At 35.2% G+C, this 19,820-nt stretch overlaps 1 protein-coding gene across 1 annotated transcript in view; it reads right to left on the minus strand.

The window, feature by feature from the left end:
* The window catches only part of TNKS (tankyrase), a 181,122-nt gene that overhangs the window by 34,399 nt on the left and 126,903 nt on the right, over positions 1 to 19,820 (minus strand). Inside the window, exons 12-17 of the mRNA XM_082374938.1 lie at positions 13,544 to 13,715; positions 9,815 to 9,894; positions 6,480 to 6,625; positions 4,047 to 4,212; positions 2,475 to 2,694; positions 2,063 to 2,172 (exon numbers count right to left, since the gene is read on the minus strand). Coding sequence (XP_082231064.1) covers positions 2,063 to 2,172; positions 2,475 to 2,694; positions 4,047 to 4,212; positions 6,480 to 6,625; positions 9,815 to 9,894; positions 13,544 to 13,715 — 894 coding nt within the window. The remainder of the gene's footprint in view (positions 1 to 2,062; positions 2,173 to 2,474; positions 2,695 to 4,046; positions 4,213 to 6,479; positions 6,626 to 9,814; positions 9,895 to 13,543; positions 13,716 to 19,820) is intronic.

Consider the following 19,820-nt stretch of genomic DNA (forward strand, 5'->3'; position numbering starts at 1 on the left):
CAGCCTGGAGAACTTTCTCTTCATTTTTACCTCCATAAGCTACATTCATTTACAAAGAGCTCAGCAGTAGGGATGTGATAAAAAAGCAGGGTAACATAAAAATAGAGAATGAAACTAAAAATGCTCATGATCTTTCTCACTTGGAGTTAGAAGAGGAGAGCAGGAGTTGTGGATAATGGTGAAATAAGTTTATGAAAACAGAACAGCGGGCCTCTGGTCAGGAGGCGGACTGCATTACACTCCCTCAGCTAATGGCAAGATAGCTGCAAGGGAATACGAACAAAGACCAGGCCGTCCTGCACTCTACCTTATTATATTTAGCCACAAAAGAGAACCACTATAAATTTTCTTTCTTTCACACTGGTCACAAATTGACACATATGTGTAATAAGTAGAATCTCAACACCTTTCCCATCAGAAGAATGGGAATTAAAAGGTAAAATACTTAAACCTTAAAAATTTAGTTTTACTTTTTTCATCCTCAGTGATAACTATGAAAGCTATGAAAGGAAAAGACTGACGGGACTGAACTTTTCCACATCCACAAAGTATGGGATATACTGAAAACACAGTACATAGATCCACATAGTCTACACAGTTGACAGTTTATGTTTTATTAGATCAAGTCAAGAAGTATAATTCTACTGCCTACACCTATCCTCACTCATTAGTAGATTTATACAGAAGTTAAAAGACACTGATCCCATCAGCTTTATAAACTCTTAACTGATAAACTTTTAACTGAGGCTTAGCTTCATGGAATACTATACAGAGAGAAGGATCATGCTAAGAAGTGCTGGACATTATTCTCCAAATGAAACATATCTATACTTATAACTCAAAGGTAAAAGGATTATACATACATGTATATGTAGTATATTAGCAGTAAATATTTAGCATGCCTGGTCTTCAGTAGAAATACACGTTGTACAGTGAAATTGAGAATTTTATATGAAAGAAGGCTAAAAGAAAATTCTAATGATTTTAATAAAAGATTAATTACCTTTGGAAAGATAACTTTAAATACAGAAGTTTCAAGAGGATTTCAGTACTCATAATATATTTATTAAATCTGATAACTTTCAATTAGCATATATCACACTTGGAAGTAAAATTTTCTTTCCTTTCTGTCCAACTTGAAACTAGATTGTTTGCTTTCCTTGATTACTCCCACTCAGACATGTCATCTCCCTGAAATACTGGCCTTTGAGAGGGGGCATGAGAAGATGCAGATATTCTCATTATGAAGGGCAAGGGAGAAGAGAGTAAGAGAATACGGAAATCATGGTGATTAGTTTTTACTTATAGTCTGTCAGGCTTTTGCAAATCTAGAAACTGTCCTCACCCATAACGATTCCATCTATGAGAGCCCCTAGTATGTACATTCTGGCACGTGCGCAGCTTTACAGTCAAATAGGGACTCTGACGAGCACAAAAGCATTCTTCTTCTTCCTGTGTGATTCATCAGACCTCAGGTGGGCCTTGGTGACTTCCAGGCACTCAGTCCAACAAATGTCAAGGCACTGGAATACAGCCCTCTTCCTCTTTCAGCGGATGATCACAGATTACAGTCACAGGGCTTTGCAAGAATCAACTGCGACTTTCACTGTGGGGTTTCAGCTAGTCATCTGAACTCTATGAAACCATATATACCAATAGCTCAACCATTTACTTGAATCTTTCTAAGATGCTGATGAAAAACATAAGCAAGCATAATTTCCATGCCTATAGAGGAACCTCCTGGCTTTCATAGTTTCTAAAATCTACTTAAGGTAGAGTTAAGATTTATTATCTACATCAATAAATATTAACTGAGCAGGCATTACATACCAATTACTGTGCTAGATAATGTGAAGAGACCAAAAAGCTATAAAAAGTATGGTCCTTGGCCAAAAGATAGTTATGCCTAACTGAGAAGGCTAGAAACACTCTGAATAGTAAGATTAAAATTGTGCTAAATTATGCTGTTGGTTAGATATCTACTTATTGCATGCATGGTATGCATTTAACAAAGTAGTAAGTATCAGTGACGTTTTCTAGACTTTAACTTTAGCATGCTCACCCCATAGGATGCTGCATTGTGAAGAGGAATTAAACCACCTTTGTCTTGGGCATTAACATCTGCTCCGTGCTCTAGAAGATATTCAGCTACTTCCAGGTTATTGTAGCCTGCTGTTAGAATGAAAAAAGGCAAACATCAGCTTAAAAGAAAAAGGAAAATATGTATATAAATGATAAGGACTAGAAAACATTAATACTTCTTTGCTTTAAAAGCTAACACTATCACATAATTAAGAATAAGACATTTACAATAAGAAATTTTTATAATTTATAATAAGAAATTACATAAAATAACATCAATCAAGCATTTTCTGAGTAGTACTCTTCATGCTCAGCATTTCTTTCATCTTCTGGTGAGCTGTATTAGGTATCTAAGAAAGGTCATGAGCCTTGGAAGCGCTGGTGATGCTTACCTGCCAAGTGCAGAGGGGTTGAGTTTCTGCCTTGGGTGTCTCGGCAGTTGATATTCTCTGGGGTACAGAGCTTCTGCACTCTTGCCAGGCAGCCCTTCTTGGCAGCATCCAACAAAGCAGCATCTCCTCTCAGTAAGTCCTGAATATCCGTGTCTCCTTCTTTTACCAAATCTAAAGGTGTATTTCCATCTCTGTTCTTTTTAGTCGGATCTGCTCCATGCTACAAAATGACCAAATAGGGTTTGTGTTTTCTGTAGTATCTTTGTTAAATTTTGTTTCTTTATTTTTAACTTCACCTTCACTCATCCAAAGAAAGATTATCTATTCTATACGCATTGTGAAAAACAGAGGCAATATTCGGTCTTTCTTGCAAAATTCCTACTTAGCAATATACTGGATCAGCTTTCTAACTATCAATACTTCCCAACCAAAGCCCCAAGCCTCAGGATCAACAGTGATGGTGAGTGGGAAAGGTGTCGAGTGTCTTTTACTTTTCATATCATATACTTTCTCAGACTCCAAGCTGTCTTCAGAAACCACTTTTCCTTTTAATCATGGCCTGGATATTAATGTTGACCAGATTTCAATTATATAGAGATATTCAGTGTTGATGAAGTGAGAAGAGGAAGACACACAGGTGGAAAAAGTACTTAATTCCAAATGGAATCAATAAAAAGAAAGTTTGGTAATTTCAAAATATTTCCATTGTAAGTCTTAGAACCTATCATGAAATCAGGTAGAAATGTATTAACAGTTAATTTGATTTTAAAAGTTTAATCATCTATACCTATGAAATAAAGTCAATAAAAGTCAAGAATCTTTATTACAGGCCTGACACAGACTGTTATAGGCCCAATGGAGAAATTTGGAATAATCAACCTAGACAATGAATTCACATTGTCCTAGAAGTTATTTCTTATAACCAGTGATAATAAAAATGAGTATCAAATACAGTGTTATTCTCAAAACTCATAAGAACATACTTGATCCCATGAAAGTGGCAGGAGAAGAATTTTATATTTAACCAGGACAAGTTTTTCTCTAGTTTAAAAAAAAAAAAAGAGGAAATGACATAAATACATGTCCAGTCATTTTTCACATCTTTTAATTAATTTCACATCTTTTAATTTAACTTCATATCCTTTAATGTTTAAATAATGCTTAATAATTAGAAATGAGCTTGTTAACAATAATAAAATAGCTAGTAAGAAGAAAAAATCAAACTCGATGGAAAAACTTGGTTCTTCTCGTACAAATGTTTTCCGATATTAATACTGTAAATATCAGATAAGCTATGCAAACTAATTCAACTCTTTCCAAAACCTACCTTGTTGAATTGTGATGAACTCAACATAATCAAGTCAGTTCAGAAAGGCACTTCAGACATTACTCAAAGCTACGTGAGTATCATGATATCACACTTAACACATCCCCCTAAAATAGAAAATGGAAGCAGTCTCTACAGCACTTACTGTACTGTATTATAGAATAATTTACTCTGATGTAATTATATGTCGTAACCAAATAATAAATATAATTACTTTATATTTTATAATTTTTAAAATTACATACTTTTAAAAGGAGCTTGCAGATTTCATATTTTCCTTTAGCTGCTGCTTCATGTAGAGGGGTAAATTTCCATAAGTCTGCCACATTGACAGAAGCCCCATGCCTTACCAAGAGCTCAGCTACTTCATAGTGTCCATACGAACAAGCATTATGAAGAGGCACCAGGCCACTGAAGAAAAGAAAATTATTTTAAAGACATACAACAAATCTTTGCATTAAAATGATATGTGTAATAAAAATAATTCTCTATGGCACTGACTGTACTGAACATTCACTTTAAAAAAAATTCTCCTCTGATCTTGAAGACAGCATCAACCATTTCCAAATAAGGGCTAGCAACTTCAAAAATGTCCCTTTCAATGTAAGGACCTTGCTTAGTTTCTTGGTGATGGGTATAAATTTCACAGCAATCTTTATTCTTAAAATACATACAGATATACCCATAAAAAAGGTTTTATTATAGTACTTTTTTTTTTTTAATCTGTTTTAAAGTATTTGTTTATTTATTTATTTATAGCTGTGTTGGGTCTTCGTTTCTGTGCGAGGGCTTTCTCTAGTTGCGGCAAGCGAGGGCCACTCTTCATCGCAGTGCGCGGGCCTCTCACTATCGCGGCCTCTCTTGTTGCGGAGCACAGGCTCCAGACGCGCAGGCTCAGTAATTGTGGCTCACGGGCCCAGTTGCTCCTTGGCATGTGGGATCTTCCCAGACCAGGGCTCGAACCCGTGTCCCCTGCATTGGCAGGCAGATTCTCAACCACTGCGCCACCAGGGAAGCCCCTATAATACTTTTAACTCAGGTTTCATCCTGGCAATATAAAGAGCAACACTTCAAAGTGATTTCAGGAATAACTAATTAATAATCTGGTTTTATCATCTCTCAGATTTTCTTCCATTTGGGTCTTCCTAGTGAAAATTGTATGCTTGCTTACTTATAAAATACACAATGCAATTTAACTTATCTACTTAGGCAAGTTCAACCTTTTGTTTTTGGCTTTTTTTTTTGTATTTTTAAAAATTCAGTAGTGGTTTCTGTGCATAGATTTAAATATTTAGGTGCCAAGCAATGGAAACTCAAAATCCAAGTGATAGAGAAACTTCAGTATTCAGTAAAGAAAATAATGAAATCAACCATAAACACTACTCAGATGAGCAAACTATCCTGTGATGACTCTAAGTTCTGATTGGAAGGCAGCTGGCATTCTAAAAGGACAAAGATGTCCCCATAAAAAAGGGTGCATCAAAAGGATAAGTTTAAGTTGCACTTAGTATACAGCAAACACAAGGTATCAAGTTAGTACCTTTTTACTTAGAGAGATCAGGTTTTTCTGTTTTTGTTTTTAATGTTTTGAGACCAAAAATACTGACTGCTAAAATGGGGCAACAGAGGGACTTCCCTGGCAGTCCAGTGATTGAGACTCTGCGCTTCCAACGCAGGGGGTGCAGTCAATCCCTGGTCGGGGAACTAAGATCCCGCGTGGAGCGGCCAAAAACAAACGGGGGTGGGGGGGCAGATGGCAATAGAAACAAATGTTGGTTCCTCTCTAACGCACCATAATACTTTGAAAGAGCTAGTGATAATATTATTAAATATTCATGTCTGCTGTGTCCCTTTTAAAAGATAAATAAACCCAAAATGGTTAACTGAGGTCTAAGTTGTGTGGTTTAATTCTACAGCAGTCTGGTATGTAATTACACAAAAAGGTGCTTATTTATATTTTGAGATGATATGAAATTAACTCAGGATATGGAAGCTCATTTCAGTTAAAACTTCCTTCTTGCTTTTCTAAATAGCTTCCATGGCTGCTTTAAACTCTGTCTAGATAAATTAAAACAGTTCAGTAAACTAATATAAAAATAGAGAATATCTGAATGAGTAAAAATAAAATTATGTTTCTATTAATATGACTTTGGGATGGGTGGCTTCTTTTAGGAGGAGATTATACATTTTTAATAGCAAAAAAAGGGATGAACAATAAATTACAAACTATATAAACACATGTACATAATGCAATAAAATACTATATATAGGCATTAAAAGGATGAAATGAACTATTAAGTACTGACATGGAAAGACATTCAAGATATACTACTGGGTGAAAAAGGCAAATTGCAAAGCAGACCGTGTGGAGTGACATCATCATTTACGTTAAAAACAAGCTCCACCACAACAGCACACACACTGCGACAGGTCCTTCAAAATTCCAGACAGTTACAACAAAATTTTGATGCTGTAATCTCTAGGAGGTGGAGTGAAAGGGACTTTTCACTTTCTATACTACACATTTCCATAATGTTTTAATTTACGCTTTAAACTTAAAAAAAAAAATGCATTACTTTTTTAATAGGGAAAAAAAATCTAAAACTTCAAAAATATAAAGAAAAGAAATTTTAAGTGTCAAGAAAATGAATCCCAAACAGTGAAATTCTAATGCATACCCTTTGTCTTTGGCATGGACATCGGCACCATGGTGTAGGAGGTACTCCACGACAGACACACGGTTATAGCCTGCCGCAAAGTGTAGGGGTGTAGAATGCCGGCCCTCTAAATCTCTGCAATTCACATTCTGAGGGCTGCAAAGTTGCTTTTATGGCACACACACACAGACAAACACAAAAAGCACGTTAGTATTTATTCATAGAACTCACTCCAAAATACTGCAGACATCTTGGATAAATTGTATTTTTCTAATGAATATTTCTTTCCAAAGATTAGATAATACAAGTGATGTTTTAAAATCAGCACGATATTTGGCTTTACAGTGTCTACAAATGTTCCGTTTGCAAAGCTATTTAATCTTTTTCAACATTTCCTCGCCAAAATCTTAATCAAAAAGAAAAACCCATAATAAGGCAAGCACTTCCAAGGCAAATGGTGCCTTCCTTCTTCACAGTTATAAGGCTTTCCTCCCCGAGACTGCCTGTAACAGCCTGTATGCTTGTACCAGCACGCTCTTAGCCACTCTTTGCTCAAATAAGACCAACCCTGGTTGACTGCAGAATTACCCAGAATTCTTGCCTCCTTTGATGTGGCAAGCAAGAAGGCTCTGGGAAAATTACATTAATTCTGTCTGGGCCATCCACTTGGCCCTTCGATCCATCTCAGCAAAGCCACGCAGTCAACAATGTTTTACTTGATCTTTGACGGGATATTTGTCTAAGTCTACAAGTCAGATTGATTCTGATCATATTCTAGTTTTTGGCCTTCTATCTCCTTCAGCTGTATCCTCCAAATCTCTTCTCTTTCACCTATTCTCCTTTTCAATATTATCATTTCAGCACAAGCTCAACTGTTTGCTTACAAAGCAGTAGAAGCAAAGTTAGGCCAGAGCGGTTGCATCGCTGATGGTGACAGATGGACTACAGTAAAAATATTTGAGTAACAATTTATAAAGAAGTTCATATTTTTTCAGTGAGAGGATTATTATCTACGTGTGAAAACAATCATCATCTCCATTTTACAGATAAATAAACCAAGGCTCAGAGAAGTTAAGTGACATCCTTTTTCATACAGTTGGTAAGGGGTAGAATAAAAACTCAAACCCCACTTTCCTGATTCTTAATCTTTTGATCTTCTTGCTACATCATTGCTTACCTACTTAATTACCCAAATTCAGGGAAGTGATGAGAAGAGAGGTAATGAAAAGAAGAATTCTTAAGTTAAAAAAGCAGAGAAAAATGGTGACATTTTCTAGGCTACAGGTATGATGGCAAGGGCTTTCATATATAGCTCACTGTAATGAGCTATTATAATACAAAAACTCTGAACCTGGAAGATATCTATGGAGATACTGAGGAGGGGCTGGTAGGGTAAAAACAGGGTTTTTCAGGTGGTACAATTTTTATATGACAGAAGGAAGTCTGGGCATAAGGGAGAGACTAAAATCTGAAGAGCCATTGTCATCTGGCCAGGTTATATCTTTTCATGACAACTGAGTCTGTGGCAAATTTTATGTATTTTATTAATATATAAATTATAGAATCAAAAAACAAAATTAAATAGAAATAAATAAATACATAAACTAGAAAGAAAGGCTACAAAAATTGACAATAAACACCTTCTATGGTGCCTTATATGACTGAAGCTGCTTCCTGCTGCTGCTGCTTTTATTCTAGTTCTTTATATTCTAAGTTAGCTTTTTTTTTCTTTTGCAGAGAACAGTGGCAAAATGGGGATGAGGTAGGGAATGAAACCCAATTTATTTTACCTTATTTTATTTTTTTATTAACAAAAAGAAAGCCAATTCTGCTTATTAAATATTTGCTTTTTACTATTTGGAAGTTCTTTATCCTCTATTCTAATTTCTTTTTGAATGTCAAGGCAATTTTTACATCCTTCCTACCTGCTTCTCAAATACTTTACTCAGCAAACAGCCTTTTTTTCTAATAACTAATCTCTAATGCTTTCTAAAGCCTCTAAGGAAGGAAGTTTACCATGCTTAATTCTCACTTAATTTGTGCTTTGTTTTCTTCTGCCATTTCTACTCTATTCATAAAAATATATTTGGCCTTTATTGTGAATGGATTGTTTAAGAAACCTGGAAGATGTGGCATGGTTTCTAATACACACAAGATGTCGGAATTAAAACCTACACATTAAAAAAATAATAAACTATTAATTTAATTATAATGGGCACATATAGCAATTCTAGCACTGGGGTTATCATGCTGTGATACAGAAAAGGAGTCCTAATCACTTTTATATTTTAAGATTTTATTAGGATACATTTCAAATGATAAAAGTATTTTTAAGAAAAAATATATATAATTTCAGATCTAAGGGAAATTTAAAATTTCTCTCTAGTGGCTATTATGACTGAAATTTACTATTTTCCTTTAAATAACTTAGATGTTAATGTAAGATGGAAGAGAGGTTGGAAGTAGCCACATAATGCAACAAAAATAAAATTTCTAGGCAACAGAGTTTAGAAAGCATTTACTGTTGTTTTCAATCAGTATACATCATCGAGAGTACTAAAATTTGTCTGCTAAAAATCACAAAAACCAAGTTTGCTTAATAAAAAATGACAATAAGAAATGGGCAAGATTAGTTTGTAAAAAATAAGCTGGTAAGAATATCAATACTAAATTTGCAATTAGCCTTTCTTTAAAAAAAGGAAAAAAAAATAAAACTACAAGACCAATCCCGAAACAAAAACAAAACTCATATCCCTTTCTGCTATCTTCATCCACACATGAATGATTATAGATGCGAAGTGTATGTGTTTTAAAAAGGCATATTCAATATTAGAATATAATTTTATATTTGAAACAATTCAATCTATAATCATTGTTTGTACACCACAGGTAAAGGCTGATAAAACTTCCTCGGCAAGCAGTGACATAGGAAGGGAGACCCGTCTTCTGCATATAATTCATTCCAAATGGCTGCAGGATCGTAAGGATGCTTGCCCAGAGCAAACGTGAGAATCTCTTGGAAAAGGTCAAGAACATTGTTTCAAACTTTACTGTACTATTACCTGGGCTTGAACTAGCTTGGAAATTTATGAAAGTGGCCAAAATAACATTTTAATTAATAAAAGTGGAAATAAAAGGAGCGTTCATATAACCAGAAGTAAAGTGACTAGAAGGTGGTTTAATGTAATAAGGCACATACTGGAAAACCTTCACAGTTAAAGATCTCTCCTGTTTATGGATCTACTCTGCTCATCCCTTTTATTGTTTGGATTTGAGTAGTTTCACTTACAAGCTTAAAATGAATTGGTAAGCAAAGGTTCCACAGAGCTACCCAAGACATTAAAACGCTGCCTTACCTTCACAGTTTCCAAGTCTCCGGCTTTAGATGCTTCTAAGAGCCGATAGTCAACATCAGAAGTGCGTATAGGTGTACTTTCTACGTGAAAGAAAGGAAAGAGTACTGTTGGTTTTTAAGGAATCACAGAGTAGCTAAGGAGGGAAAATTATTTGGTGAATGGAAAGAGAGAGGTTAAGGTGTCAGAAATTTCTAAGATCTAATTTAAGGTTTTGTGGTGTCTTACTTCAATCTATATCTACCTTATCATAAGCCAAATTCAAACAAATTTTAGGACACACAAATCCTTCTCCATCCCAATTACTCTGTCTTTCAAATTTTATGGTCAAAACTTGGCAAAGGGGAATGGAGAAACATAGGACCATGAGATCAAGGACATCTTTATGATACATTGGTCTTTCAAAGTGTTGGAGCGAAGCTTTGCAATAGATTCTGTTATGTAAACCGAGGGAAGCCACTCAACTTTCAGTACTTAATGTTTAGCCTTTCTTTTTGGTCTCAGTTTCTACAATATGAAACAGAAGTAATACTCCTGAAATCAGTGACCTTAGAAAATATAATCAGTGTACAAAAAAGGCCTACTAAATACAGAAATTTGTTTAATTCGCATTTATTATGGCTTCAGGGAAATGCAATTTAAAATGTCTTAAGAGGTGTGATACAAATGTTAAATAGAATATAATTAAGTCAGGCTGTTAAGTCTAGAAGTTATGAGGCTAACAAATGAGTTATTCTGATTAATCCAATACTATAAACAAACCAAAAATTCATTATACATTGGCCCAAATAAAAAGATTTTTAAAGGAAACAATGCTTATCACTCAAAGTATGTTCATGGACATTAACTGTGGCTTTTATAATGCACATGTGTACACACACTCATGTAACACAAAAGAACTTAAGTCCAGAAAACCTGGATTTAGACTGGGCTCTATTGTGATGATGGACAAATCATTTGATAGCTTAGTTTTTGCACCTATAAAGTGAGCGTTGGTTGGTTTCCCATAAATTCTCTTCCAGGCTTAAGATTTCAATATCTTGTGGCCAGAGACACCTTCCTTGAGTCCGGTGTCCAAATGGGAAGATCAAGTGATGCTATAATAAGGTTTCACGTTTCAGAAGAAATACTTCAGCTCTTTCTAAAGTACTTTATTCAGGAAAGTGAGTTTTACAGAGTAAGTTATGGGAAGTCTTCAATGGAAGATAAACTATATTTATTTAGTCATAATAATAATACTTAGCAGATAAAATGGTAAGATTAAAGGGAGGAAAGATGAGACTATTTCATATAATGAAATACATTTTTGAAATATCAACAATTATTTTTCTTTAAAAGGGAGTTTATTGCATTTGTTAGTCTGCAGAAAACTTTACTAATGTAAACTGTTGACAACTATAGACTTGGGAGCTGAAAGTGCAGGTTTCTAAAAGTGGATCTCAAACCTGGTATTAACAGGTGTTTTTAATGAATCTTTAAAATATTACCCAGAACAGAACCCCAATAACTTACTATACATTCTATATGATTGATGTATTCTTTCAGGAGTCATTATAGATATAACCTGGAATTGGATTAGTAAATATAGGTACAGTTGAAAAGTTCAGCCAGTACATGGTCTACAGACTACAGACACACAAGTTTCTTGCAGAAATATTAGTTTAAAAAATTATATCCTCTTCCAAATAAAAAATAATTCCCATTTAAAAAAAATCTAAGGGCAAGACTTTACCGTTAATTTCTATTATTTGTATTATCTTTCCAGCTCAATAAAAATATGAAGAACTAAACTAAAAAGTTCTGGCACATACTAAACTAGGCATTCAATGACCTATATAATGCTTTATCTTACTAATCAATTTTTAAGAATTATCAAAATAATTGAAAAAATTTTCATTTGTGATTCACTATTTATCTTTTACCAGCAGTCATATATTCTAACTATTCATTTAGAAGACGTTTTAAAAGCATTACTGGAGCTAATCTGCTTAATTTATTCAATCCTTTCCTCACCATTTTGTCAATTACCTCTAAAAACTATGTATAGTAGTATTAGAAAATCTGACGTAATAGCTATAAATGTTTGCCGATTTATGGTTACAACTTATAGAAACTAACTTAAAATCCACTACTAAATGGTTGTTACAAAAGTATAAGAGAAAAATTTTTGAAACAAAAATCACACCTTTTAGAAATTATTAGAATTTACTGAGAAGGCAGAAGTATTTCCTAGTCAAAGAGTGCTTATCTTCTTTAAGCAAATGTTCTATTGCTCTGTAGAAACAGGAAGTTAAATGAAGGCATGTTTTTCATAGTTGAAGCTATAAATCCTATGATAGCAAATTTTATTCCTTTAGATAGATCTTATTGGTATTGATAGTGAAGATGGCCTAGATAGGTCTAAATTTAACTGTCTAGAGATCATCACCTAAGACTGAAGTAAGAATGCCACTATCTAAGAATGAACTAACACAAGGAAAATAAACCAAATCAACAGCTTTGACAATGTGGCACAGTTACTCTTATGAGGCTGGTTAGCTCTGATTCAGCTCTAACAACACGTACCATGCTCCGTAAGTCTGGAAAGGTCCCCTATTTCCATGTATAGTAGTGATTCTTAACTGGGCTGTACTTTTGGGGGGCCCTTCAGAAATTTGTGGGGTTAATTTTTGTCTTCTAGTGGAGTCATGCCCTAGCTATTACTATTGTAACAATTATAAATTATTTTACTGTAATTTACTTTCATTTTCCCTTTCTATTATAGATAGGGCATTTAATAAAGATTTTTGGAAAGGTCTCTATATAGTTAGGTCATAATATCTATGAATTTCATTTCTGGATAGTAAGTGGATGCTATAAAATATTCATAATAAAGAGGGTATGCTGTGTCTGATGAAGAAAAGAACTACTGCATTACACGTACGGAAAGTAGCAAAGACTTCTGATTCCTTGCCTGTAGCCTACTCAATTTTACTCTTTCAGTTTGTGAGGTCATTCTACAGCAGACATAATCCATGGAAAAAATTAAAAGAACAAGAAAGAAGAGTCAATTATATTAAATTTCTTTTGTAACTTCTTATTCATTTTTCAGTAGGCAGACTGTGTTATTTCCTCTAATTTGGGGGCTTTGGAAACTAGTATCTATTTTTGTAACAGTTTTATGTTTGATCGCCCTCAATAAACTAGATACTTAAAGTATATAACACTGTGCTAGGTAGGCACTGTAACACTCAGTAAGATTTTATAATTATATTTAAACCAGGAAAGACAAGATAATATCATAATAGTACAATGAAGATAAGAATTACAGAAAGCAGAATATAACACATGTAAGAACAATTAATTAAAAGATCATTACTGTATGAACGATTTGTAATTTTCCCTATTTGATAGATTTCGGAGCAACCATAATTCCACACTGTTTATAGGAGTTTTAAGAAACCTTTGATCATAACACCCATAAGTCAGGTTTCCAACTTAAGACTAAAAAAATTAAAGAAAATGGTTGTCTCTTTTCATGACACTTACCTCAACCCCACCAAAATAGGCTGATGGGCAGAGCCACAGGCTAAACTGCAAGCAAGGAAAGGCAGGAAAAATATTCAGGCAAAGAAACTATTCCAAAGAGCCACTTAAAACAAGGGGCACAAAGTTTGTCTGTGAAAAGAGTTTATCAGTGGAAAGACATGGAAGAGGAAGAACAGAATGCAATGTCTATCTATTTGAACTTACCACTCAGAATCTGCTGCACTGCTTCGTTCCCCATCTGTGCTGCTGTAAAGCCTTGTAAAGAGATGATGGAGGGATCAGAGCCGTAACTCAGTAGCAGGCGGCAGGTCTGCAGGTGACCAGCAAGGGCAGCTCTATGCAAAGCAGTCTGACCAAGGGTGTCCAGTGCATTCATCTGAAAAATCATTGGGTGGGCACATGAGATCGAGCAGCTATTTTTGTTCCCTTTTACACCCCAGCGAATAAATTATGAGAAAAATCAACTGTCAAAGCTTTTTGAAAAATACCACAGACTATTCATTATTAATTCTCGCTCACTGATTCTAAGAAATACCATCTTCTTAGTTGCCGTTCTCTGACCACCTTACTGAAAATTCTAACATACCCATCCTTTCCCTGAACGACTGTCTTCCTGTCCATCCTCCACTCCCTGCCACTCTCCTCACAACTAGGGGTCTCTGTAAGGTCCCTGGGGGCTGGGACTCTTGCCTGATGTTCACTGCCTGCCACGTCGAAGATGCACATTAAATACTTTTGGACGAATGAGTTCTACCAAACTTGTTCCCGGAATATAAAGACAACAGAATAAGTAAGCAAAGATAGTCAAAGTAATTAATTACATTTCTTTTCTAATTTTAGTAAATGATTATGATAGAATGCCCTAATTGAATTACACATTTAACCAAAAACCTGATTTGAAGATTCAAAGGTTCCATTTTTAAAACTTTGAAAAATTATATAGGAAGAATAATTTTAAGACTGTTAAGACAATGTTAAACCTTTGAATCATGTTTATAATTTGATCAAAACTAACGAGTCCTAACCTGTTTTCTAGGATACCCCAGTAAAGACTCTACTCTACTCAGACCAAAGTCCATGTTCATTGTACATGTTGCTTCTTTCAGAGAAGCCCTTCGTTCTGCCTTTCTGGATTATGAGATCCAGTGCAAGTCTCACCTTTTCTAAGAAATCTTCCTTGATTACTTGAAGCCTTGATGATTACTTCCTTTCCGAACACCTATGTCAATTCAGCACTATTTTATAAATTAGAACACAGGGATAGTGTTTGTTTACCAAGTAAAACTAAGGTTACTGAAATATGGAAAGTATTGTATAGGTTTCCTGGGTCCTCTAGAAAGCTCCTGTTAATGGTACATAGTAAATTCTCAAATATATGCTGGTTGGTTATTCAAAATGCTTGGGTACCCCCACCAAACACAAGATTAAGAAAAGAAAGGATTTAAGACAGTCTCCCTGTCTCCAGCTTTTCATTGTTGTAAGGCTGTGACACTTCAGGCAAGGGTTCAAATAAATTTTTTTTTAAAATTTTTGAATATTATTGATTTTTTTATACAGCAGGTTCTTATTAGTCATCAATTTTATACACATCAGTGTATACATGTCAATTCCAATCGCCCAATTCATCACACACACACCCCCCCCCACCCGCGGCTTTCCCCCCTTGGTGACCATACGTTTGTTCTCTACATCTGTGTCTCAACTTCTGCCCTGCAAACCGGTTCATCTGTACCATTTTTCTAGGTTCCACATACATGCGTTAATATACGATATTTGTTTTTCTCTTTCTGACTTACTTCACTTTGTATGACAGTCTCTAGATCCATCCACGTCTCAACAAATGACCCAATTTCGTTCCTTTTTATGGCTAATATTCCACTGTATATATGTACCACATCTTCTTTATCCATTCATCTGTTGATGGGCATTTAGGTTGATTCCATGACCTGGCTATTGTAAATAGTGCTGCAATGAACATTGGGGTGCATGTGTCTTTTTGAATTATGGTTTTCTCTGGGTATATGCCCAGTAATGGGACTGCTGCATCATATGACACTTCTATTTTTAGTTTTTTAAGGAACCTCCATACTGTTCTCCATAGTGGCTGTATCAATTTACATTCCCACCAACAGTGCAAGAGGGTTCCCTTTTCTCCACACCCTCTCCAGCATTTGTTGTTTGTAGATTTTCTGATGATGCCCATTCTAACTGGTGTGAGGTGATACCTCACTGTAGTTTTGATTTGCATTTCTCTAATGATTAGTGATGTTGAGCAGCTTTTCATGTGCTTCTTGGCCATCTGTATGTCTTCTTTGGAGAAATGTCTATTTAGGTCTTCTGCCCATTTTTGGATTGGGTTGTTTGTTTTTTTAATATTGAGCTGCATGAGCTGTTTATATATTTTGGATATTAATCCTTTGTCCGCTGATTCGTTTGCAAATATTTTCTCCCATTCTGAGGGTTGTCTTTTCATCTTGTTTATTGTCTCCTTTGCTGTGCAAAAGCTTTCAAGTTTCATTAGGTCCCATTTGTTTATTTTTGTTTTTATTTCCATTACTCTAGGAGGTGGATCAAAAAAGATCTTGCTGTGATTTATGTCAAAGAGTATTCTTCCTATGTTTTCCTCTAAGAGTTTTATAGTGTCCGGTCTTACATTTAGGTCTCTAATCCATTTTGAGTTTATTTTTCTGTATGGTGTTCACGAATGTTCTAATTTCATTCTTTTACATGTAGCTGTCCAGTTTTCCCAGCACCACTTATTAAAGAGACTGTCTTTTCTCCATTGTATATCCTTGCCTCCTTTGTCATAGATTAGTTGACCATAGGTGTGTGGGTTTATCTCTGGGCTTTCTATCTTGTTCCATTGATCTATGTTTCTATTTTTGTGCCAGTACCATGTTGTCTTGATTACTGTAGCTTTGTAGTATAGTCTGAAGTCAGGGAGTCTGATTCCTCCAGCTCCATTGTTTTCCCTCAAGACTGCTTTGGCTATTCCGGGTCTTTTGTGTCTCCATACAAATTTTAAGATTTTTTGTTCTAGCTCCGTAAAAAATGCCATTGGTAATTTGATAGGGATTGCATTGAATCTGTAGATTGCTTTGGGTAATACAGTCATTTTCACAAAATTGATTCTTCCAATCCAAGAACATGGTATATCTCTCCATCTGTTGGTATCATCTTTAATTTCTTTCATCAGTGTCTTATAGTTTTCTGCATACAGGTCTTTTGTCTCCCTAGGTAGGTTTATTCCTAGGTATTTTATTCTTTTTGTTGCAATGGTAAATGGGACTGTTTCCTTAATTTCTCTTTCAGATTTTTCATCATTAGTGTATAGGAATGCAAGAGATTTCTGTGCATTAATTTTGTATCCTGCAACTTTACCAAATTCATTGATTAGCTCTAGTAGTTTTCTGGTGGCATCTTTAGGATTCTCTATGTATAGTATCATGTCATCTGCAAACAGTGACAGATTTACTTCTTCTTTTCCAATATGTATTCCTTTTACTTCATTTTCTTCTCTGATTGCCGTGGCTAGGACTTCCAGAACTATGTTGAATAATAGTGGTGAGAGTGGACATCCTTGTCTTGTTCCTGATCTTAGAGGAAATGCTTTCAGTTTTTCACCATTGAGAATGATGTTTGCTGTGGGTTTGTCATATATGGCCTTTATTATGTTGAGGTAGGTTCCCTCTATGCCCACTTTGTGGAGAGTTTTTATCATAAACGGGTGTTGAATTTTGTCAAAAGCTTTTTCTGCATCTATTGAGATGATCATATGGTTTTTCTTCTTCAATTTGTTAATATGGTGTATCACATTGATTGATTTGCATATATTGAAGAATCCTTGCATCCCTGGGGGATGAATCCCACTTGATCATGGTGTATGATCCTTTTAATGTGTTGTTGGATTCTGTTTGCTAGTATTTTGTTGAGGATTTTTGCATCTATATTCATCAGCAATATTGGTCTGTAATTTTCCTTTTTTGTAGTACCTTTGTCTGGTTTTGGTATCAGGGTGATGGTGGCCTCATAGAATGAGTTTGGGAGTGTTCCTTCCTCTGCAATTGTTTGGAAGAGTTTGAGAAGGATGGGTGTTAGCTCTTCTCTAAATGTTTGATAAAATTCACCTGTGATGCCATCTGGTCCTGGACTTCTGTTTGTTGGAAGATTTTTAATCATAGTTTCAATTCCATTACTTGTGATTGGTCTGTTTATATTTTCTATTTCTTCCTGGTTCAGTCTTGGAAGGTTATACCTTTCTAAGAATTTGTCCATTTCTTCCAGCTTGTCCATTTTATTGGCATAGAGTTGCTTGTAGTAGTCTCTTAGGATGCTTTGTATTTCTGCAGTGTCTGTTGTAACTTCTCCTTTTTCATTTCTAATTTTATTGATTTCAGTCCTCTCCCTCTTTTTCTTGATGAGTCTGGCTAATGGCTTATCAATTTTGTTTATCTTCTCAAAGAACCAGCTTTTAGTTTTATTGATCTTTGCTACTGTTTTCTTTTTTTCTATTTCATTTATTTCTGATCTGATCTTGATTTCTTTCCTTCTGCTAACTTTGGGTTTTGTTTGTTCTTCTTTCTCTAGTTCCTTTAGGTGTAAGGTTAGATTGTTTATTTGAGATTTTTCTTGTTTCTTGAGGTAGACTTGTATAGCTATAAACTTCCCTCATAGAACTGCTTTTGCTGCATCCCATAGGTTTTGGATCGTTGTGTTTTCATTGTCATTTGTCTCTAGGTATTTTTTGATTTCCTCTTTGATTTCTCCAGTGATCTCTTGGTTATTTAGTAACGTATTGTTTAGCCTCCATGTGTTTGTGTTTTTTACGTTTTTTTCCCTGTAATTCATTTCTAATCTCATAGCTTTGTGGTCAGAAAAGATGCTTGATATGATTTCAATTTTCTTAAATTTACTGAGGTTTGATTTGTGAGCCAAGATGTGATCTATCCTGGAGAATGTTCTGTGCGCACTTGAGAAGAAAGTGTAGTCTGCTGTTTTTGGATGGAATGTCCAGAAATATCAATTAAATCTATCTCATCTATTGTGTCATTTAAACCTTCTGTTTCCTTATTTATTTTCATTTTGGATGATCTGTCCATTGGTTTAAGTGAGGTGTTAAAGTCCCCCACTATTACTGTGTTACTGTTGATTTCCTCTTTTAGAGCTGTTAGCAGTTGCCTTATGTATTGAGATGCTCCTATGTTGGGTGCATATATATTTATAATTGTTATATCTTCTTCTTGGATTGATCCCTTGATCATTATGTAGTGTCCTTCCTTGTCTCTTGTAACATTCTTTATTTTAAAGTCTATTTTATCAGATATGAGTATTGCTACTCCAGCTTTCTTTTGATTTCCATTTGCATGGAATATCTTTTTCCATCCCCTCACTTTCAGTCTGTATGTGTCCCTAGGTTTGAAGTGGGTCTCTTCTAGACAGCATATATATGGGTCTTGTTTTTGTAACCATTCAGCGAGCCTGTGTCTTTTGGTTGGAGCATTTAATCCATTCACGTTTAAGGTAATTATCAATATGTATGTTCCTATTACCATTTTCTTAATTGTTTTGGGTTTGTTTTTGTAGGTCCTTTTCTTCTCTTGTGTTTCCCAGTTAGAGAAGTTCCTTTAGCATTTGTTGTAGAGCTGGTTTGGTGGTGATGAATTCACTCAGCTTTTGCTTGTCTGTAAAGCTTTTGATTTCTCCATTGAATCTGAATGAGATCCTTGCCAGGTAGAGTAATCTTGGTTGTAGGTTCTTGCCTTTCATCACTTTAAGTATATCATGCCACTCCCTTCTGGCTTGTAGAGTTTCTGCTGAGAAATCAGCTGTTAACCTTATGGGAGTTCCCTTGTATGTTATTTGTCATTTTTCCCTTGCTGCTTTCAATACTTTTTCTTTGTCTTTAATTTTTGCCAATTTGATTACTATGTGTCTTGGTGTGTTTCTCCTTGGGTTTATCCTGTATGGGACTCACTGCGCTTCCTGGACTTGCGTGGCCATTTCCTTTCCCATGTTAGGGAAGTTTTCAACTATAATCTCTTCAAATATTTTCTCGGGTCCTTTCTCTCTCTCTTCTCCTTCTGGGACCCCTATAATGTGAATGTTGTTGCGTTTAATGTTGCCTCAGTTATTCTGCTATTGATTCCTTCTAGTGTAGTTTTCATTTCAGTTATTGTATTGTTCATCTCTGTTTGTTTGTTCTTTAATTCTGCTAGGTCTTTGTTAAACATTTCTTGCATCTTCTCGATCTTTGCCTCCATTCTTTTTCCAAGGTCCTGGATCATCTTCACTCTCAGTATTCTGAATTCTTTTTCTGGAAGGTTGCCTATCTCCACTTCATTGAGTTGTTTTTCTGGGGTTTTATCTTGTTCCTTCATCTGGTACATAGCCCTCTGCCTTTTCATCTTGTCTATCTTTCTGTGAATGTGGTTTTTGTTCCACAGGCTGCAGGACTGTAGTTCTTCTTGCTTCTGCTGTCTGC

Source organism: Balaenoptera borealis (genome assembly GCF_965194805.1).
Source record: "Balaenoptera borealis genome assembly, chromosome: 21".
Taxonomy (NCBI): domain Eukaryota; kingdom Metazoa; phylum Chordata; class Mammalia; order Artiodactyla; family Balaenopteridae; genus Balaenoptera; species Balaenoptera borealis.